The sequence below is a fragment of the Aotus nancymaae genome, unplaced genomic scaffold (assembly GCF_030222135.1).
Source record: "Aotus nancymaae isolate 86718 unplaced genomic scaffold, 86718_ANA_hifiasm-v0.15.2.pri h1tg000075l, whole genome shotgun sequence".
NCBI lineage: Eukaryota > Metazoa > Chordata > Mammalia > Primates > Aotidae > Aotus > Aotus nancymaae.
The window spans coordinates 4,435,521-4,457,972 of NW_026988490.1; the positions used below are offsets into that span (position 1 = coordinate 4,435,521).

The following is a 22,452-nucleotide window of genomic DNA, read 5'->3' on the forward strand; positions in this document are numbered from 1 at the left end:
GTCGCCTGCCAACAAGCCCAGCTAATTTTTGTATTTTTAGTGGAGACAGGGTTTCACCATCTTGGCCAGGCTGATCTTGAACTCCTGACCTCGTGATCCACCTGCCTCAGTTTCCCAAAGTGCTGGGATTACAGGCGAGAGCTACCGTGCCTGGCCGAGATTTATCATCTCTGTGTGCTGGTAACATTTCTAGCCTTCTCTTTCAGCTACTTTGAAATATACAATACGTATTTGCTAACATATTGCAAATACATCGCACCATTACACTCCAAGCCTGAGCTAACTATGGTGACCATACTCTGCTATAGAATGTTAGAACTTACTGTTTCTAACTGTATGTTTGTACCCGTTAACCAACCTCTCTTCCTCACCCCCATCCCTTCCCAGCCTCTGATACCTGTCATTGTATTCTTTGTTTCCATGAGGTCAACTTTTTTTTTGTTGTCGTTGTTGTTTTTAGCTCCCGCATGTTTGTGAGAATGTGTGATGTTTTTCTTCCTGTGGCTGGCCTGGCTTATTTCACTTAACATAATGACCTGCAGCTTCATCCATGTTGCTGCAAACAATGTGATTTCATGGTTTTCTCTGGCTGACTAGCATTCCATCATGTATATATGCCACGCTTTCCTTGTCTGCTCATTGTTGGATACTTGGGTTGATTCCATATCTTTGCTGTTGTCAATAGCGCTGTGATAAACATGTGAGTGTATACTGATTTGATATACTGATTTCTTTTATGTTGGTTAAATAGCCAGTAGTGGGATGGCTGGATCAAGTAGTAGTTTTGTTTTTAGTATTTTGAGAAATCTCCATACTGGTTTTCATAACGACGTTACTAATTTCCAGTCCCGCCTCAGTGTGTACGAGTTCCCTTTCCTCCGCATCATGTCAGCATCTGCTGTTTGTATTTTTAAGAATAGTTATCCTAGCTCTGGTAAAGTGGTAGGTGTCTTGTTGTAGTTTTGATTGGCACTTACCTGGTGATTTCTGATATCGTCATTTTTCATATATCAGTTGGCCATTTGTATGTTTTTTGATGTCCTTTGCCCATTTTTTAGTGGGATTATTTGTTGTTTTTCATCGTTGGTTATTTGAGCTCATTACATATTCTGGATTTTAGTCCTTTGTCGTGAACAGTTTGCACACGTCGTTTCCCATTCAGCAGGTTGTCTCTTTGCTCTGTCGTTTGTTTCCTTTGCTGTGCAGAAGCTTATTGAAAGAGATGGATGGAGCATGGTGGCTCACGCCTGTAATCCCAGCACTTTGGGAGGCTGAAGCGGGTGGATTACCCGAGATCGGGAGTTTGAGACCAGCCCGGCCAACGTAGTGAAACCCCATGTTTACAAATAATAGAGAAAAATTAGCTGGGTGGGACGGTGGGCATCACCCGGGTTCAAGCAATTCTCCTGCCTCAGCCTCCCAAGTAGCTGGGGCTACAGGAGCATGCCACTATGCCTGGATCATTATTTTTTTCTTTTTTTTTTTTTTTTGGTAGGAGTTTTGCTCTTGCCCCCCAGGCTGGAGTGCAATGGCACCATCTTGGCTCACTGCAACCTCTGCCTCCCAGGTTCAAGTGATTATCCTGCCTCAGGCTCTCGAGCAGCTGGGATTAGCCCAGCTAATTTATTTTTATTTTTATTTTTGAGGTGGAGTTTTGCTGTTGTTGCCCAGGCTTGAGTACAATGGTGCTATCCCGGCTCACTGCAACATCCACCTCTTGGGTTCATATCTGTGTCTGCATCAATTCCACACAAGAGTTCCATCATCATATGGGAAGGGAATCATAGCTGTGGGGGGCTCCATGCAGGACCCCGCGTGCCCCGAGGCCAGTCCCTGTGGCCACAGCAAGGAGCATCTGCTTCCGCCAGTTGGACAAGATTCTTTCCTGACCAGAAACCAGCAGAAGGACTTCCCCCGCTCCCCACCCACCGTCGTATCCCAAACACACCTGTGTGGATGGATGCCTCGACATCTCCCCTCGGCCCAGGGCCTGAGCTCTTCCTGATGAGGGTTAAGCAGGAGTGACCGCCTCTCCCTGTATCCATGTTGCGGGCAGCTGCCTTCTCCTCAGCTCCCACAGGGCGGAACAATAGCCAGCCAGCTCTCAACATCCCAGGATTTTCCAGGGATGCTGATAACTAAAGCAGTTGGGGCCTTGTGAATGGTTGGTGGGAGGGATCAGGGTATCCTCAGCATCCGTCAGTTCCTTTAGCATCTGAAGGGGCAGCCTACACCTGGAGGAACGCGTGGGGCTGGCCCCCATGGGTACCCAGTGCCTAGCATCTCCCAGGCCCTCTGTACTCCCTCACAGACCCCCTCCACTGAGCAGCACAGCCCTGAGGACAGAGGCAGGAACCCGGAGAGCATTTCCAACACAACTGTGTTTATTCAGATTTACACATGAGCCCTCCAAGGTTTTGCTCCCCACCCCCTACCCCTAGGCCCTCCCTTCCGCTTCAGCCACCCTCTCCCTCCCGTCCGTCCTGCCCCTTCCTTCCCCCACCCTCCCCCATCAAGCTAAGGCCCAGCAAGATCAGCACTGGGGGAGAAGTCTTTGCTTTGAGGCACCTGATGCCCTGAGGGTCCGAGAGTTGAGAGCCCCACCCTTGGGGATTGGCACCAGAGAGCCTGCCCTGTCCCTCTACTGGCTACAATGCTGCATTTTCTTCCTCTTAGAGAGCAAGGGGTCACCCTTTCTCTTTTTAGACTGCGAGGGGCCACCCAGCCCCCAAGCCAGGGACTGCGCCCCAGAAACTCTGAACCCAGGCCGTAGGTGGGGCATCTGAACAGGTGCTGGGCCTCTGAAGAGAGCTCGCTTCTTGGACTTGGTGGCAGGAGCGGGTGCTGGGCTGAGGTCTCTTCTCTTTGCAGATTGGGACTGAAGAGCTCCCTGGCGTTCCCGCCCTTCTAGGCTGAGAAGGCCCGAGGCAGGGACAGGGCTCTGGGACAGCTTCCAGGGCCGCAGCCTGTCGTTGGTACCCATGGCAGAAACTATGCCAGGGATTTCCCTCTCCTCCTCACTTGACCCCTCAGACAGCCTGCGTGACTCCTTGACAGGAGAGGCTCCAGGGAGACCCCAGGTGTCCTTGGTCCCCACACCTGGGCAGGTGGGTCTATGGTCCTGGGGAGGAGAGTCTGGCCGGGCAGCCCTCAGCCAGCGGGAATCCTGTCTCTCCAAAACCACAACAGGGTTTATGGACCTGACCATCCCAGTGCGCACCCTGCCTCGTCCCTGAGGGTCCCGGGAAGCCCTCTGGGGGGTGGGTCTGTGATCCTGGGAAGGAGAGTTTGGCCGGGCAGCCCTCAGCCTGTGAGAATCCAGCCTCTCCAAAAGCACAACAGGGTTTTTGGACCTGGCCATTCCAGTGCACACTGCCTTGTCCCTGAGCGTCCTGGGCATCCGTCTGGGGTTGGCAGTTTCCATGCTGACCCCTTGTTGGGGGCCAGGCACATCTCTCTCTGCTCCTTGGCCCGCTGCAGACTTAGAAGAGATTGAGTCCAGCTGGGTGGTGCCATGACTAGGGACTGCCCTCTGACAGCATTCCTCCTTCAAGGATAGGAGGCACTTTTCTGCTACCTGCGGGAGTAAAGGGGGCACTTAACTGGCTCTGCCTCAAGTGTTAACAGGGCCCAGACTGGTGAAGACCAAGGCTCTTGGGCGGCAGGCAGGGAAGCCTGAGGCAGCTGGGCTTCCTGTCAAAGACAGAGGGTGTGGCTCCGCTGGGCCTCACTGCAGTTTGCATCCTGACTCCCCTCCCTGGCTCCTCTCCATCCCGCTCCATCTGAACCTTCACCTCCCCACCTCGGAGTGGCTCCGCAAGAAGCCGAGCATCCCCCACAGGGTGGGGTGGACAATCAGGTGGGGCTTATGTGCCGGGTCCCTCCTGCCCCCAGGATACCTGGGTTCCCCTCCCTCCCTGCTCTACCTGGGCAAGAGTGAGTCCTTCCTCCTGATCCAGCTCCTGGCTTAGGGCCAAGAAGTCCATGTGTGGATCTGGGGAAAGCAATTCTTCCAGGAATCGGGGGGGAACGACGGCCTCCACCTGGAAACAGAAGGAAGACGGTGTGAGCTTCCCGGGCAGGGAGTAACCTGGAGCCAAGGACACCTGGAGGAGATGCAGAAAGCAGTGAGCGCCCGGTCCCCACCCTTCTGGAGTTGTCTCATATCATGGCGACCACAGCTACACACACAGACCATAGACCTGGTAGCGTACACACATGCAGACAGAGACACACAAACCACACACAGACACACAAAGAGACCCATATATGACACAGGAATATGGACACAAGTAATTTCCACACTCCACACTCACACCCACACAGACACAGAGTAACCGATCACAGACACAAAGACACAGACACAATCACATACACAGACAGTCAAATCGATGGCAACACACACACCCCTTCACTGCGGAGGAGCTAAGGAACAGAGCTTAATTCCAAGGACCTGCGAGTGCCACCCCCTGGAATTCTGCAGACCCCAGCACTTGAGGCTAGCCCACCTTGGTGACAAAGTCTTTCTGGGAACACAGATTGTCACCGTAGCTGAGGACGCCTGGGTCTAGAAGCATCTCGTCCCCTTCCTGCTCCACTTCGCCCTCTTCCCATTGTTCCTCGATCTCCCTCGTGGCCCCAGCGGGAGGCCCCAGCAGCTCCTCCATGATGTCCCTATGCTCCTGTACCACTTCAGGGGGAATCTCCTCGGGGGCCTTGGTCTCCACTGGCTGCTGCGGCCTGGGTGCTGTCAGGTGGGCCTTGGTCTGCGCTGGCCGCTGGGGCCTGGGTGGCAGCAGGCAGGCAGGTGAGGACTTGGGGCCGGCCTTGCTGGGAAGGTACACTGAGGCAGGGAGGGAGGAGGATGGGTATGGTGAGGGCTGCTCCTCCTGCCTGCATCACACAGGGGAGGGCAGGGCTCAGGGACCTGAAGTGGGTCCCAGCTGGGTCAGGACCACCTAAACCACAGTGCCCCTGGAAGAGACGCCACAGGAGGGGCACATGTGAGACAGCATCCTTTTGGAGGAAGCTTGGAGTCACTGATATGCTGAGTACTCCACCCGCTCATCCCTGCTTCCTGGGCAGATTGTTGAGTTTTGGAATGGCGAGGGGAGAGAGTAGCTAGGAAACCTGACCAGGTGAATACTCACTTCGGGACCACGGGCCGCCCAGCCCCCCAGCTCCCCTGAGCTGTCTTGTTGGAAGGAACAAATCCCTCTCTTGAAGGGAGGCATGGGGTGTGGGGACAGTGGCCTCCCTTGGCCTCTCTGGGCTTTGCCGTGGCTCCTGTGGGAATGTGGGAAGCCATACCTGGCTGCTTGACCACCTCAGGGGCCGACGGTCCCTGAGGTTCAAGCCTCGGCAGGGCTGGAGGAGGCAGGCACTGGGGCCCCTTCATCCACTGCGACTTCTGAATCTGCATCTCCTCCTCAGCCTCAAACTCCAGGAACCTGGGGTGAAGAAGATGTAGGCCGTGCTGAGAGGGTCCAGGCCCTCTGCCCCCAGGACGAGGCAGCAGCCGATGGCAGGGATGGGAAGGTATGCCTCAGGCAGGCTGTCCAGGCCCTCCGTGGGGCCCGTCCCCCAGTCCCAGAGGGAACTACTCCCAGAGTTCTGGGCTCTCCCTCCCTCACCCGGCCCCTGCAGAGCCCATGGCATCAACAGGGCTTTCTGACTTAAGTCAGGGCCACGAGGCCCAGGAGGGCACCAGGGGTGGGGTTTATGGCAGAAGGCGTCCATGATGTTGCCCAGTTGCATGAGTCCTGAGGTTGGGACTGTGGGTCCCTGAAGGATAACCCAGGAAGATGAAGCGTGGGAGATCCCGGTTGGGACGAAGCAAAAGCTAGGCGCAAAAGACAGGGCCCCTTTCCCCTGAGGCTGCTGTCTTTCTGTCTTAAAGGAGGGGACTATGAGGAGCAAAGGCAGGCAGGCCAGAGATGGGTCTCATGGTGTCCTGGACGCAGGTCTCCCCTGACCCAGCGCAGGTTTCTCCAATCCTGGCCAGGCTGGGATGGGCGAAAACCGACTTGTGGCCACTGCTGTGAAGAGAGTGCACCCCGCTCTGTCTATAGTCCCCAGCGCCCCTTCTCCCCATCCTCACAGCTGGCAGTGATCTCCTTTGGGCTGTGATGCTGGCTGCTCGCTCCCTGACCCTTAGTGTCAGGCAGGGGTTGGCCCGAGGCCAAGCAGGGCGTGGCTTCCCACCAGGGCAGGATAGAGACCCCAGAGCACTCCAGGAGGGAGGAGCAGCTTCCTGACGGAGCCAGGGGCCCAGGAGGGCCTTCGTTTGTCCACACCCTCCTCATGCTCCACACTGAGAAGCCACCATGGCCATCCGGCTTCTGTCACCCTCTGTCACCCTGCCATGTGGGCTCTGCCCCTGCACCCCAGACTCACTTTCCCGCCATCTCGTAGTAGATCATCCGGTCAAAGTTGCTCGTGTGCTGCCATTCCCGCACGGCCCACCACAGTCCCTCCTCCAGGGTCATGGTGGGCTTCTGCCGGGCCAGGGATCTGAGAACTGGGCTGTAAGGCGGTGCAGTCAGTCCCAGTCCATAAGCCCACCCTCCATCCTAAGCCCACCAGTCCCAACACCCGGCCCCTGTCACCCCCACACATGTCCTGTCATCTGTCCCTGTCCTGTTCTCTCCCACATGGGCAGGATATGTCCCCAAGATCAGTCATCAACACAAGCCACCGGCTGGCCTCTCCAACTGCCTCTCGAGTCCTCAGTGTTACAGTGTTGACAAATGAACTCAGTACTATGGGTGGAATGTGAGTGTCCCCAGCATTCCTGTGCTGAAGCCCTCAGCCCCGGTGTGTCAGTTCTTGGAGTTAATCAGGGTTAGAGCAGGTCATGAGAGTGGGTTCCCATCATGGCATCCGAGCCCCGATAAGGGCAGGAGGAGACACCAGGGCTCTCCCTCTCAGCCGCAAGAGGACACAGCCAGAGGCAGCCCTCTGCAGCCAGGACACCAGTCGGCCGTCACCTTGATCTGGGACTTCCGACCTCTGGAAGTGGGAGACGTGAATGTGTCTTGATAAAGCACCCAGTCTATAGGATTTGTTATGGCAGAGCCCGAGCTGACTGAGACAGCGCACACACAGAATGCCCGGGGAGCGAGGGTTAACGTGCAGGTTCCAGGGCCCCAGGACTGAGCATTTAACCAGCTTCCTGGGGACTCTGGAGCAAGGCGGCCCCTGGGGACGCAGCCTCGGGGTCCTGGAGATGAGTAGAAACCAGAACCAAAGCAGAGCGGTGTCCAAGCCCACTCCACGCCAAGCCTGTGAGCCTGGGGCGACTCCACTCCGAGAATCAGGGTCCCCAGTGCACCGGGACTCAGCTCCAAGGGAGAATGCAACCAGTTCCAAGATGCAGGGGCAGCAAGATTTTTTGGGACAAAGATGGGGCCTCCTTACACCTACACCCTGGGCAGGGGACTTGCCTAGGGGAGTGGCCAGTGTGTTGCCAGGTGGATGTGCTCAAGCTCCCGTGGAGTACGGGTTTGCTCATCAGCGGGGGACACAGGGTCACAGAGGCACTGCAGGATGGAGAGAGGCATGACTGGGACTGAATCGACAAACTCTCAGATGCTGGCATTGCTGCCTCAGTCACCACAGTCCATGGCCCTGGGCTGCTGGGCTCGTGGTGCACTCAGAGCCATCACTGGAGCCCGTGGCTTTGGGAAACACTGTCCTAGATAGCCTAGTCCTGATAATGATAGCAGTAGGGACAGTAATCATAACAGTTATCATGTAACGTGTCCCAGCATGTGCCGGGCACTGTGCTGTGTGCCTCATGTGTGAGCTCAAGTCACCTCTTCACCATCCTCTGAGTGAAGCAATGTCGTCCCTTTTTCTAGAAGGGATCGAAGGGAAAGCTGCAAATACCTGCCCAGTAAGGATTGGCTGGACTCAAGGGACAGTGAGGGGGCAGGTGAGATGAGGCCCCTGAGAGTCTGTCCTGAGCGGCAGCCAGATGAATGTTCCTGAAAATGTGCCCTTCCATAGCTCAACCCGTCGCCTTCAAGGCCACCCTGCAAGCTCCCCCGAACAGCGTGACCTCCCGTCCATCCAGCAGCCTCTTTATGGGTGAGCTGCAGGGTGAGCTCCAGTGCCCCGAGGACACTCACATGAAGAAACAGGAAAGCGCTTCCGTGTCCGGGCTCTGGGGAAGGTGCCTCCGGGCCAGGGGCTTGTAGTGCTGCCAGAGTCGGAAGTTCTCATACACGCTCTGGGGGTTGCAGGAGTCGTCCGGGGGAGTCTTGGCCTGGGAGGGAGCCAGGCTGCCTTCTCCATGAGCCCCTTGTGACAATGGACAAACATTCCCTGGGGCCACGATGGGGCCCGGCTGGGGAGCAGGTGGTGGTGCTGGAGGAGGAAGGCCCTGGAACCAGCCTCCGTCACAGGCCTGGGTGACCCCAATGATGTGGGCAGCCATAGCGGGCACCACAGGGGCAGCTGCCAGGGGTCGGGGAGGTGGACATGCGACTCCCTCACAGATGTCACCTGGAGCCCGCCAGACGAGGGGGTCCTGAGGTAGGGCCAAGGTCTGTGCCTGAGGAGCCTTCACAGGCCCCACTTCTGTCTTCATCTGGACAAGGACATTGGAAGCCCTGGCCCAATTCAGGCCTTGGCCATCGTGTCCTGCCACCAGAGGGGTCCTGGGGAAGGCAGACAGCACCGGAGGGCCGCCTGGGGGAACCACTGCAGTCACGAGTGGCGGCCCATCTGCTGGGCCAGGAGCAGGTGTGGCGAAGGACAGAGCCGTGAACACTGGCATGGAGGCGCCAGGATTCTCGGTCACACCCGTTTCCAGCTCTGGGCATGCTGTGGAGATGAAGGAAAGAGGTGAATGAGCTGGGGTCTCCAGGTCCACCATGGTCACTGGGGAATCAGGGGTGTCCTACAGTTGAGGGCATGTGACAGGGAAACTGCAGCTTGCAAGTGTCCCTGATTGTGCATCGCATGCTCTGTTCCTCCATAGGAGGGTCCCTTCACCAGAGAGCATGGCAGTTAACCCAGATTGCACCACTGCATTCTAGCCTGGGTGACAGAGCAAGACTCCATCTTGAAAAAGAAACAATGGAAGACAACCACCGGATGGAAATCTCTCCCAAGCCAGCACCCCGTGAACCCTGAAGATAACCCATACGCATCACACCCAGTGTGCAAGTGATTGTTCTGGCACCATGCCCAGCAAGTGCTAAACGTGGGTAAGAGTCAGGCGACACTTTCCTCAGTGCTCAGTGGTCCTGGCTGCCACTCAGGAAGCTCTGTTCCCAGGGAGCAGGTCTGAGAAGCAGTGGTGGAGTTCCCTGAGATACTGTCATTGCGTAGCCAGCAAGAGCTGCACAGGATTAGAGCACAGCCAGCAAGCAGTGAGCAGTGGGGCTGTCGGAGGGGGGGCGGGGGGGAGGTGTCTGGGGATTTTCACAGCTGCTGGTCATGTTACAGTAGGTTGTGGGACAACGAGCCCATCTCTGGTCCTTTTCCTTTGAGCTCCCAATAACTGAATAGAGTGACCAACCAAGAACCAGAGGTTCTTGGGCCACAGGCCAGGTGTGGCAAAGTTGTCTGGAGCTCATCCCTGTTCGCTAGGACTTCATGCAGTCTCCAGTCAAGGGGAACAGGGATACAGCACATGCACCTCATCAGTCAGGACACACATCCTAACTTGAATAATAATAATAAGAGGACTATCTTCCTATTTGTGTTCTACTCTCCTTCCTCTACTGAAAAGGAAACCAGTCTTTCCAGACCTTTCCACTGAAAACCAGCAAGAGTCCACACCTGTCCCCTGTTCATGAGGTAGTAGACATGGAATAGAGGCAAATTGTTGATCTCCACAGAAACACAAAGTGCAGAGGACAGGCCGTGAGCTAGCAGACAAGAGGAAGTGGGTCTGAAGACCTGCGCTTCCACAAAAGGACGAACAATTCAGAACAACCTGGGAAGCCCAGGCCGTGTTGCCTGAACTTCCCCACTGCCCCCACCCCTGTTAAAGCCAACAGATACCTGAACTGACTGAGAAGCCACCTCTGGGGAGCGAGCTGAGAGGCTGCGGCAGTTACAGTAGCCCCAGGCTCGCCCACCCAGAGGCTGTCACTGCATGCTCTGTCCCAGCCATCACACCCAACAGTCGTCTCTGCCTGAGACGACTTCTCCTCACTCCTCCCTAAGATCTAGAAACGTCCAGTCCAAATCCCTCTGAACACTATGGAAGGGCACCATCCAGGTGCCCGAAGACCTAACACAGGGCTCAGGCTTGCCCGCCATCTTCATTGGGCCACCGGCACAACACGATCCCACCACTCCCTACAAACACAGTGACGTGACCCGTCCCCCTCTAGAAAGAATCAGTACATCCACTCCATCCTTTCCCCCCAGGCATCTTGGTCCACCTCCAAGGAGCCGTCCTCCCTAACCACAGACTCAGGGTGCCATGGCCCTCTCCAGGTGTGATGTCTTTGGGGACATCCAGTGCTCCCTCCCTCCTCGACAGTAGCCCTATCAACTGTCCCTGGGGCTGTGTCAAATTTGAATTCCCAAGGATTTGAAACGTGACAGACTTGGATAATGCCCCTGTCCCTACAGACTCACCTCCATTTGAAGCCATCCCCTCAGGCTGGGTGCTGTTCACCGCTGTCTGACAGTTTCCACAATGAGAAAAGTCAAGAGCAGGACCCAGAGAGTGACCTGCCTCAACAGATTCTCCTGAGTTCAGGTAGGTCCGGTAAAATTTGAAAGTAAAGCAGTTTAGAACTTAGGACCCCAGACATTCTGCAGAGGGGGAGGGGCAGTGCAGCAGGTACTGGAAGGGGTGGGGGACATTCTGTGAAGGGCTCCAGCCAATAGGAAAGAACTGAGGTTCCCTTCCAGCTGGAGGGCAGCAGCGCAGACTGTGTGCACCTCTTTTGGCAACTTTTTTTGTTTGTTTGTTTGTTTTGAGACGGAGTTTTGCTCTTGTTACCCAGGCTGGAGTGCAATGGCATGATCTCGGCTCACCTCAACCTCTGCCTCCTGGGTTCAGGGAATTCTCCTGCCTCAGCCTCCTGAGTAGCTGGGATTACAGGCAAGCGCCACCATGACCAGCTAATTTTCTTTTTGTATTTTTAGTAGAGTCGGGGTTTTACCATGTTGACCAGGATGGTCTCGATCTCTTGACCTCGTGATCCACCCGCCTCGGCCTCCCAAAGTGCTGGGATTACAGGCGTGAGCACCTGCACTCAGCTAAGAGCAACTATTTCCTAACTCCCCCTGTGTGTGGGGCCCAAGGTGGGTTTGCAGTTTGGAGTCTGCTGAGGTGAGCCTCTTCTCTAGGAGATGGGGGCTCCTTCCCTTCCTCCACGTCCCATTTTTTTTTTTTTTTTTTTTGAGACAGAGTCTCCCTCTGTCACCCAGGCTGGAATACGGTGACGTGATCTCAGCTCACTGCAACCTCCGCCTTCCGGCTTCAAATGATTGTCCTGCCTCAGCCTCCCAAGTAGCTGGGGTCACAGGCATGTGCCACGATGCCCAGCTCCATTTTCTATTTTTAGTAGAGACGGAGTTTCACCATGTTGGCCAGGCTGGTCTTGAGCTCGTGACCTCAGGCCTCGGCCTCTGAAAGTGCTGGGATTACAGGCGTGAGCCACTATGCCCTGCCCCTCTGGGTCCCATTTCTGAGAGGAGACCCCAGGTCCATCTGGAACATTCCTCAGATCTGAAACGGTCAACAGGCTAATTTATTCCTTAAAAATCTTATATAAAACCAGGCGCAGTGGCTCACGCCTGTAATCCCAGCACTATGGGAGGCCAAGATGGGTGGATCACCTGATGTCGGAAGTTGAAGACCAGCCTGGCCAACATGGTGAAACCTCTTTCTACCAAACATACAAAAATTAGCTGGGCATGGTTGCGTGTGCCTGTAATCCTAGCTACTTGGGAAGCTGAGGCAGGAGAATCGCCTGAACCTGAAGGCAGAGGTTGCAGTGAGCTGAGATTGCGCCACTGCACTCCAGCCTTTGCAACAAAGCAAGACTGCGTCTCAAAAAGAAAGAAAGAAAGGAAAAAAAAAGTAGGAACAGAATGGCCATTTTCCTGCTGATGGGACAATATCCAGACTCAAATGTGGCTACAGAAGCCATCTTCCTCCTAACTGTTGAAAGCAGAGCTCTCCCATCAGAGAAGTCGCTTAGAGCCTGATTTATTTTAATTTAATTTAATTTTATTTTATTTTATAGAGACAGGTTTCTCCATGTTGGTTAGGTCGGTCTTGAACTCCCGACCTCAGGTGATCTGCCTACCTTGGCATCACAAAATGCTGGGATTACAGGTGTGCGCTACCATGCCTGGCCTTATTTTATTTTATTTTTTTATTTTTTTATTTTTTTTTAAATAAATTTTTTACGGGCTTTCTGGCAAAAAAAAACAGACTGCTAGACATATTCTAAAAGAGCTGTAACACTTTTTATTTTATTTTGAGACAGAATCTCACTCTGTCCCCCAGGCTGGAGTGCAGTGGTGCAATCTCGGCTCACTGCAACCTCCGCCTCCCTGGTTCAAGGCATTCTCCTGCCTTAGCCTCCCGAGTAGCAGGGACTGCAGGTGCCCGCCACCACACCCGGCTAATTTTCCTACTTTTAGTAGAGACGGGGTTTCACCATGTTGGCCAGGCTGGTCTCGAACTGTTGACCTCGTGATCCGCCCACCACGGCCTCCCAAGGTGCTGGGATGACAGGCATGAGCCATGGCGCGGCCAGACCCTCCCGTTTAACGGTATGAGAGGGGAATGAAGAGGATGACAGAGGACTGGCGATGTGTGTTATGAAGAGGATTTCTCTTTCCACTAGGTGGTGCTGTTGGCTTAGGAATACCACGCGCTGTTCAAAGCATGAGCAAGTTTAGGTGAAATGACCGGGACGCAGGTGGAATGGTTTTAAGGAGCAGAGTTTATTAGGCCAGAAAGGAGGAGGGGAGAAGAAAAGAGCTCCTGGCTACAGAGACATAGGGGGATTCTGATAACGAGAAACCCTGGCCAGGTGTGCTGCCTCACGCCTGTCATCCCAGCACTTTGGGAGGCTGAGGTGGGTAGATCACCTGAGGTCACGAGTTCAAGACCAGCCTGGCCAACATGGTGCAAAACCTCGTTTCTACTAAAAATACAAAAAAAAATATAGCCTGGTGTGGTGGTGTGCACCTGTAATCCCAGCTACTTGGGAGGCTGAGGCAGGAGGATCGCTGGAACCCAAGATCGTGCCACTGCACTCCAGCCTTGGCAACACAGCGAGACGTCATCTCAAAACAGAACAAAACACAAAAACGTGTTTTCCATGTTTTTTTTTTTTTTTTTTTTTTTGAGACAGAGTCTCACTCCATCACCAGGCGCCAGGCTGGAGTACAGTGGTGTGACCTTGGCTCACTGAAACTTCCGCCTCCCGGGTTCAAGCAATTCTGCCTCAGCCTCCTGAGTAGCTGGGAAAACAGGTGCTCACCACCAGGCCCAGCTAAGTTTTTTGTATTTTCACTAGAGACGGGGTTTCACCATGTTGGCCAGGCTGGTCTCGATCTCTTGACCTCGTGATCCGCCCGCCTCGGCCTCCCAGAGTGCTGGGATTACAGGCGTGAGGCACCATGCCTGGCCTTGTTTCCTTGTTTTATAAGCCTGGGAACCTTCATCAGAGAGATTTCCCACACCAGGGCTCGATACCCCAACAGATGGAGGCGGAGCCCCTGTGGGGGCCAGGCTGGGAGGTGCAGGACCTGGGCCCCCCCAGGCAGTGCGTTACGTGGCTCTGACACACCCAGAATTTAGGCCCCCGTGCCTGGTAGACCCCACAGCTGGGAGACCCCACGGAATCACCTGTGGGGACCTTTTCACTGTCCTAGGCTGGAGGGTTTAATGTATGATCTCAGGGTGGGGACTCCCCATAAGGCAAGAGACATGCTGCAGTCACCCCAGGAAAGAGGCTTTGTGAACTCCTTGTTGGGGTGGGGGTTGCCCTCGGTGGCTCTGGACCTCTCTCTGTTTCTCTCTCTCTCTCTCTCTCTCTATCTCTCTGTCTCTCTCTCTCTTTTTCGGTTCCATATGCATGGGAAAGAAAGAGAACTCTTCTGCTACACTGTTGGGTTCTGCAACTGGGGCCCTGCAAATTAAACTGTGGGAAGGAAAAAAAAATTCCTCCTCAAAGTTTTGTTTCTTATTTAAGAAAGATTCATAAATGTTAGGAATATAATCATTTTAAACACTTCCTTCAAAAGCCTTCTTGCCTTTTTGCTAGAAGCCCTATCCTAAGTAGCTGTTAGACATGCCGTGCTCACAGGCACGTAGTACATTCTATGTCCTTGTATTTTAACGGAGATATCTGTGCTGGACGTGCTCACAGGCATGTCCCTGCTCTGCATGGCTTTCACCTGTTTAGAAAAGTCTTAAGTTATCAGCCAGTCGGGTTTTAGTTTAGACGGTGAGGTCTGGCTCCAGCCAACGGAGATGAGACACAGCAGTAAGGATGACCCCAAATGTGTCAGGGAGAAATGTGTATGTTTTCCTTTGTTCATTGTACTCTTCGTGCCATGACGGCTAGTGGGAGTACCCTTTCTGCAGGAACTTAGCTAATTTTTGCATTTTCAGTAGAGATGGGGTTTCAACATGTTGGCCAGGCTGGTCTTGAACTCCTAGCTTCGTGATCCGCCTGCCTCGGCCTCCCAAAGTGCTAGGATGACAGACAGGAGCCACTGTGCCTGCCAACAGCACAAATTTCACCACGGAAAACCTCTTTTCCTCTTCTTCTTCCTCAGGTTGCTTCCCAGGGTTCACCTCTGATGGTCGGTCAGGCGAGTGCTTCCAGCAGCTTCTCAGGCCTGCGCTGCAGAAATGCGAATGAGGACTGGATGTCGGCGCTGTGTCCCCAGCTCTGGGATGTGCCCGTCCACCACCTCTCCATCCCAGGTGAGGGTGGGAGGGGCAGGGGCTATTGCCCGTGTTCCCCAGTGGAGGTGCCAGCTGTAGGAGCAATCCTGGGTGTAGGGAAATCCCACAAAGCCCGCCGATGCGGACACACATATATGCACAGTGCACACGTGTGTGTATACATACACACAGGCATAGGTGTGCACACATACACATGTGCACACAGGTACTCGCATGTATACATGCACACACAGGTATGCACACACATGCACATGTGTACATATGTACATGCACATGTATACACATGCACACACAGGCTCATGTGCATAGAAGAATGCACACACATGAGCACACGTATACACATGTATATACACACAGATAGGTGTGCACATATGCACACATATATACACATACACATATGCACATTGGCATGAGTATCCGAACACATGCATGCAAGTACACGCACATATGCATGCCTGTGCTCATGTACATATGCATACACATAAGTATGCACACGTGCACATATGTACACATGGACATACATATACACATGCACATAGGCACGAAACATGCACACATGTATACATATGTACATATACACACATAGGTATGCACATGCACATAAGTACACAAGCACACACGTACATGTGCATAGAATGAGCAAATATGTATACACATGTATATATACACATGCACAGGCATGGATGTGCACAGAAGCACACACGTGCATGTATGTACTCACATATATACACACAGGTACTCATGCACACGAATACACACAGGCACACATAAACAGGTACACAGGTACACGTGCACACATTTGTACATAGCATGCACACGCACACACAGTTATGCACAAACATGCACATTTGCACATAGATACCCACACACAGGTATGCACAAACATGCACATTTGCACATAGACACACACACACACACATATACACACATGCCCACACATATACACATATACACATGTGTGTACTGTGTAGGTCTGTTCTCACGCTGCTAATAAAGGCATACCTGTAGCCAGGCATGGTGGATCCCAGCCTGTCATCCCAGCAGTTTGGGAGGCTGAGGCGGGTGGATCACCTGAGGTCAGGAGTTCGAGACCAGCCTGATCAACATGGAGAAACCCCGTCTCTACTAAAAACACAAAATTAACTAGGCGTTGTGGCCCATGCCTGTAATCCCAGCTACTAGGGAGACTGAGGCAGGAGAATCACTTGAACCCGGGAGGCAGAGGTTGTGATGAGCCAAGGTTGCCCCATTGCACTCCAGCCTGGTCAACAAGAGCAAAACTCCATCTCAAAATAATAATTCTTTATTCTGGCATTGCCACCCCAGTCTCAGTCAACCACAAATCCACTTGTGGATTCTCCACATTTTATGTTAATGTAATCTTAGGATATGTGGTCTTTCATATCTGGCTTCTTAACATCCTCAAGGTTCATCCATGTTGCGGCGTATATCAGAGCCTCGTTCCTTTTTCATGGCTGAGTAATATTCCACAGCATGAGGGGACAACACTCTGTTTATCTACTCATCCATCAACAGACACCTGGACTGTTTCCACGTTTTCCCTACAGCTGAAGGTATGGTCCATCTGTGCAGTGTTTACGCTGGGGGCTTTAACCATAGGCATTGAGGGTCAGAAATTAAAAATACATTCAGGCCCAGCGCGGTGGCTCACACCTCTAATCCCAGCACTTTGGGAGGCTGAGGCGGGAGGATCACTTGAGCCCAGGAGTTTGAGACCAACCTGGGCAACATAGTGAGACCGTATCTCTGCGAATATACTTGTATATATTTATATATATATATTTGTGTGTGTGTTTATGTATATATATTTACATATACTATTTACATATAATTATATATGTATCTTCATATATGTTTATATGTATATATTTGCATATATGCCTATATCATGCATATTTGTATACATATATTTACATATTACATGTATATATCAATATTTCCATACATGTAGTTATATATGTATATATATTTGTGTATATTTATATACATATATTTGTATGTTATGTGTACATACATTCAAATACACTTAAATACATACATTTAACATATTATATTTATGTATATTTAGATATACATATATATGTAAGAAATAACAGCTATGTTTCACAGGCAGGAAATGCAGGTGCCCAGCCCTTGGTCAGACTGCACAAAGGTCCCCATAAAGGTCTGTGTTTCCTGTGGCCACCGTAACATTTGACCACACATTACGAGGCCGCAAACGACCGATATTTACTCTCTCCCACCTCTGGATACAGGAGTCTGACATCAAGTTGTGGGCAGGACCACACCCTCTCCTGAGGCTCTGGTGGGAGGCTGCTCCCCTCCTCTCAAAGCTCCTAGGGGCTCCAGGTGTCCTGGGCTTATGGCCCCATCACTCCAGCTCTGCGTCCGTTTTCATGAAGTCTTCTCTGTGTCTCTGTTTCCTCCTGTTTTTGTTTTTTTTTTGAGACAGAGTCTTGCTCTGTCACCCAGGTTGCAGTGCAATGGTGCAATCTCAGCTCCCCGCAGCCACCTCCTCCTGGGTTCAAGTGATTCTCCTGCCTCAGCCCCCTGAGTTAGCTGGGACTGCAGGCACCCGCCACCACGTCCAGCGAATTTTTGTAGTTTTAATAGAGATGGGGTTTCATTATGTTGGTCAGGATGGTCTCAGTCTCTCGACCTTGTGATCCACCTGCCTCGGTCTCCCAGAGTGCTGGGATTACAGGTGTGAGCCACTGCACCCAGGCTGTGTCTCTCTCAGATAGATACCTGTGACTGGATTTGCAACGTGCCCTACTCAAGCATGACCTCACTTCAACTGAATGACATCCCAGGAGACCCTGTTTCCACACAGGTCTTGTCCTGAGGTTCCAGTGGACGTGAGTTTCTGGGGACAGCATCCACCCAGCCCCGCCATGCCTGTGCCTGCACTGTAAACATGATGCTGAGGGATGCACAGCGGGTGGCGGGGATGGGGCTGATGGGTGACGTGCCTGCGTATGCTCTGCCCGCAGGGAGCTATGACACCATGACGTACTGACTCAACAAGAAGTCACCCATTTCCCAGGAGGAGTCCCGGCTGCTGCAGCTGCTCAACATGGCCTTCCCCTGCATCACGCACACCATGGTGCTGAATTGGTCCATCACCCAGGTAGGCTCTGCACCCCATGATGCTGACATGCTCCCTCTCCTAGGTAGGGTGTCAGTGATGCTGAGATGCTCCCTGTCACAGATAGGATGTCAGTGATGCTGAGATGCTCCCTGACCCAGGTAGGCACTGAGTGATGCTGACATAGTCCCTCTCCCAGATAGGGTATCAGTGATATTGAGATACTCGCTGTCCCAAGAAGGGACTGAGTGATGCTGACACAGTCCCTCTCCCAGGTAGGGACTGAGTGATGCTGAGATGCTCACTCTCCCAGGTAGGGTGTGAGTGATGCTGAGATGATCCCTGCCCCAGGTAGGGTGTCAGTGATGCTGACATCGTCCTTCTCCCAGGTAGGGTGTGAGTGATGCTGACATGGTTTCTGTCCAAGGTATGGACTGAGTGATGCTGAGATGCTCACTCTCCCACGAAGGGTGTTAGTGACGCTGACATGCGTAGGGTGTGAGTGATGCTGAGATGCTCGCTCTCCCAGGTAGGGTGTTAGTGATGCTGTGATGCTCCCTGTCCCAGGTCGGGACTGAGTGATGCTGACATGGTCCCTCTCCCAGGTAGGGTGTGAGTCATGCTGACATGGTCTCTCTTCCAGGTAGGGTGTCAGTGATGCTGACATGGTCCCTCTCCCAAGTAGGGTGTGAGTGTTGCTGATATTGTCATTACCCAGGTAGGGTCTGCAGCCCGTGATGCTGAAATGCTCCATCACTCAGGTAAGGTCTGAGTGAGTCCCCAGGAGCTCAGGAGGCAGAGTGTGGCTGCACATTTGCAGGGAGACAGGATTAAACACAGAACCTCTGCCCACCCAGAGCCCCCTCCCCAAAGGAAGAAGAGTGGGTCATCATGTTGCTACGTTGTATTATGTTAAGTTGTTTTTGAGATGGAGTTTCGCTCTGTGGCCCAGGCTGGAGTGTAGTGGCTCGATCACGGCTCACTGCAACCTCCACCTCCTGGGTTCAAGCAGTTATGTGCCTTAGCCTCCCAAGTAGCTGGGATTGCAGGCGTGCGCCACCACGCCCGGCTGATTTTTGTATTTTTTAGTAGAGACAGAGTTTCACCATCTTGCCCAGACTGATCTTGAAATCCTGACCTCATGATCCACCAACCTCAGCCTCCCAAAGGTCCTGGGATTACAGATATGAGCCACAGCACCTGGCCTCTTTTCTTTCTTTCATTTTTATTTTGTTTATTTATTTTTCTTCTGAGATGGAGTATTGCTCCGTTCCCCAGGCGGGAGTGCAATGGCACGATCTCAGCTCACTGTAACCTCCGCCTCCCAGGTTCAAGTGGTTCTCTCCTACGTCAGCCTCCTGAGTAGCTGGGACTACAGGTGCCCACCACCATGCCCACCTAGCATTCTTTTGGTATTTTTAGTAGAGATTGGGTTTTAGCATGTTGGCAAGGCTGATTTTGAACTCCTGACGTCAGGTGATCCACCCGCCTCGTCTTCCCAAAGTGCCAGGATTACAAATGTGAGCCACTGCACCCAGCCTGCATTTATTTTCTTGGGAATAGGGTCTTGTTCTGTCGTCCAGGCTGGAGTACATGGTGCGATCAGAGCTCACTGCAGCCTCCACCTTCCCAGTTGACACGATCCTCCTGCCTCAGCCTCCCGAGTATCTGGGATTATGGGCATGTGCCATCATGTCTGGCTAACTTTCTTTAATTTTTAAATTTTTTTTTATGCTGACGGAGTTTTGCTATGTTGCCCAGGCTGGTCTCGAACTCCTGACCTCAGGTGATCCTCCAACCTCGGCCTCCCAAAGTGCTGGGATTACAGGCGTGAGTCATGGTACCTGGCCAGTTTTGGCTTTTTAAATTAATATTTTGTGTAGAGGACATAGCACCACACTCTTTCAACTTTTTTGTTTCTTTTGGAGACGGAGTCTCTCTGTCAGCATGCTGGAGTGCAATTGCTCACTACAACCTCCGCCTCCTGGGTTCAAGTGATTCTCCTGCCTCAGCCTCCCGAGTATCTGGAATTACAGGCATCCACCACCACACGTGGTTGTTTTTTGTATTTTCGTAGAGACGGGGTTTCTTCATGTTGGCCAGGCTGGTCTTGAACTTCTGACCTCGTGATCCACCCACCTTGGCCTTCCAAAGTGCTGGGATTACAGGCCTGAGCCATTGCACCCAGCCCCTCTTTCACCTTTTTATGTTAGTAATTTTGCCACTCCTAGCCATGCGTGGAGGTTCATGTCTGTAATCCCAGCACTTTGGGAGGCTGAGGCAGGTGGATCACCTGAGGTCAGAATTTTGAGACCAGCCTGACCAACACGGCGAAACCCCATCTCTATTAAAAATAGAAAAATTAGCCGGGCGTGGTGGCAGGTGCCTGTAATCCCAGATACTCAGGAGGGTGAGGCAGGAGAGTCGCTTGAACCTGGAGGGTGGAGGTTGCAGGGAGCCGAGATCATGCCACTGCAATCCAGCCTGGATGAGAGAGTGAGATTCCGTCTGAAGAAAATAAAAGAAACCAGCCTGTGCAATATGAGGTTTGAAGCCACAGCAACCAGCAGGGAGACGTGACAGCCCCTCTGCCCGCAGGTGCTGGACATCACGGAGCAGCTGGATGCCGGCGTGCGGTACTTACACCTGCAGATTGCCCTCATGCTGGACGGCTCTGAGAAGAACCTGCATTTTGTTCACATGGTATACACCATGGCACTGGTGGAGGTACGACCAGGCTGGGGGGATGCACGGGGAGCGCTCAGGAGGTGGCCGGCCTCCCATGGGGAACCAGACTGCCATAGGGACGGGAGGATCCTGACCTTTAGTGGGATGACAATGTCAGCTTCAGGGCCAGACAAGAGACCAGGAGATGCTGACGCCTGCTGATCTGTTAGGAGCACTTATATTTTTTTCTTTTGGAGATGGAGTCTTGCTCTGTCACCCAGGCTGGAGTGCAGTGGCTCAATCTCGGCTCACTACAACCTCCGTCCACCAAGTTCAAGCGATTCTCCTGCCTCAGCCTCCCAAATACCCGGGATTACAGGCGCCCACCACCACACCCGGCTAATTTTCATATTTTTAGTAGAGATGGGGTTTCACCAGGTTGGCCAGGCTGGTCTCGAACTCTTGACCTCAGGTGATCCGCCCGCCTCAGCCTCTCAAAATGCTGGGATTACAGGCGTGAGCCACCACACCTGGCATACGGGGGGTTCTTGACCGATGTGAATGTCTTCATTTCTTTTTTTCTTTTTGTTTTGTTTCTATTTTTTTGAGACAGAGTCTTGCTCTGTTGCCCAGGCTGCAGTGCAGTGGCGCAATCTCAGCTCACTGCAACGTCTTCCTTCCTGTTCAAGCGATTCTCCTGCCTCAGCCTCTGGAGTAGCTGGGATTATAAGCATGCACCACCACGCCGGGCTAAGTTTTTGTATTTTTAGTAGAGATGGGTTTTTACGGTATTAGCCAGGATGGTCTTGATCTCCTGACCTCGTGATCCATCCACCTCGGCCTCCCAAAGTCCTAGGATTATACGCATGAGCCACTGTACCTGGCTTACGGGGACTTCTGCACCAATGTGCGTTTCTGAGCTTGCATGGGTTCCTCCTGCATTTTTCACCAGTTACTTTGGCTAGCACTGGTGCCCCGGGCTTTGTCAGGCTGTCTGCACTTTTTTTTTTTTGAGACGGAGTCTTGCTCTGTCGCCCAGGCTGGAGAGCAATGGTGCCATCTCGGCTCACTGCAACCTCCACCTCCTGGGTTCAAGCGATTCTTCCACCTCAGCCTCCTGAGTAGCTGGGATTACAGGTGCCCGCCATCATGCCCAGCTAATATTTGTATTTTTAATAGAGATGGGGTTTCACCAGCTTGGCTCAGCTGGTCTTGAACTGCTGAGATCAGGGGATCTGCCCGCCTCGGCCTCCTAAAGTGCTGGGATGACAGGTGTGAGCCTCCATGCCCAGCCCTCTTGGACTTTTGCAGAACGGAGTCAGTTATCTCCCTGACTCCCGTCCAGGCTTTTTTTCAGTGTGTTCTGTTCCTGGCTGCCAGAGGGGCTTCTAAAATCTGAACGTGAGAAGTCACTGTCCTAAGGCCTGCCTGTGGCTCCCTGTGACACCATGGCAGGCACCCAGAGGCTTCGGGGTGCAAAGGCATTGTCCCACACCATGCCCCTCACTTACTCTGCACCTGCTGAATCTGACTCATTCCCTGGAGTTTCCAGACGTCACAAGTCTGCCTGTGAAGTGGCTTCCGGTCGAGGTGTGCACAGACAAATGGACATATGTGCAGAAACACAGACATGCCTGCACACACACACGTGCATAGAGAGATGTGTGTGCAGAGACATGTGTGAAGACAGACACACATGTGCACACAGAATTGGGCAGAGAGACCAGGAGCTGAGGCTCACACCTGTGATCCCAGCACTTTGGGA

The 22,452-nt window shown here is 52.9% G+C and overlaps 1 protein-coding gene, 1 long non-coding RNA gene and 1 other non-coding gene across 4 annotated transcripts in view; 1 reads left to right on the forward strand and 2 right to left on the reverse strand.

Moving 5' to 3' along the window:
• Window positions 1-22,452, forward strand: part of LOC135271095 (uncharacterized) — a 469,429-nt gene that overhangs the window by 172,155 nt on the left and 274,822 nt on the right. The gene's annotated exons all lie outside the window — the stretch shown is intronic.
• On the reverse strand, window positions 2,190-10,797 carry LOC135268140 (NUT family member 2G-like). Of its 2 annotated transcripts, XM_064367841.1 has the most exons (8): window positions 10,603-10,633; window positions 8,133-8,829; window positions 6,397-6,525; window positions 5,311-5,450; window positions 4,509-4,843; window positions 3,927-4,043; window positions 3,390-3,577; window positions 2,513-3,251 (listed from the first exon to the last, which is right to left on the reverse strand). In XM_064367841.1, exons 1-8 carry the CDS (start codon window positions 10,616-10,618, stop codon window positions 2,642-2,644), a joined length of 2,232 nt encoding a protein of 743 aa, XP_064223911.1. In that variant the 5' UTR covers window positions 10,619-10,633; the 3' UTR covers window positions 2,513-2,641. The 2 variants fall into 2 exon arrangements, with proteins under 2 accessions (XP_064223912.1, XP_064223911.1); XM_064367842.1 differs by lacking the exons at window positions 2,513-3,251; window positions 3,390-3,577 and adding an exon at window positions 2,190-2,228 and having other exon boundaries at window positions 10,603-10,797.
• On the reverse strand, window positions 12,390-12,450 carry LOC135271175 (U7 small nuclear RNA). The gene has a single exon (XR_010339278.1). It is a non-coding gene; the product is annotated as a U7 small nuclear RNA (small nuclear RNA).

Excerpts from the sequence above, each read along its gene's own strand:
- LOC135268140 (XM_064367841.1), bottom strand. Across the intron at positions 4,044-4,508 it reads AGAAAGACTTTGTCACCAAG|GTGGAGGCCGTCGTTCCCCC; the intron begins GTGGGCTAGCCT and ends TTCTGTTTCCAG. Across the intron at positions 3,252-3,389 it reads CCCAGACGGATGCCCAGGAC|GGCTTCCCGGGACCCTCAGG; the intron begins GCTCAGGGACAA and ends CACCCCCCAGAG.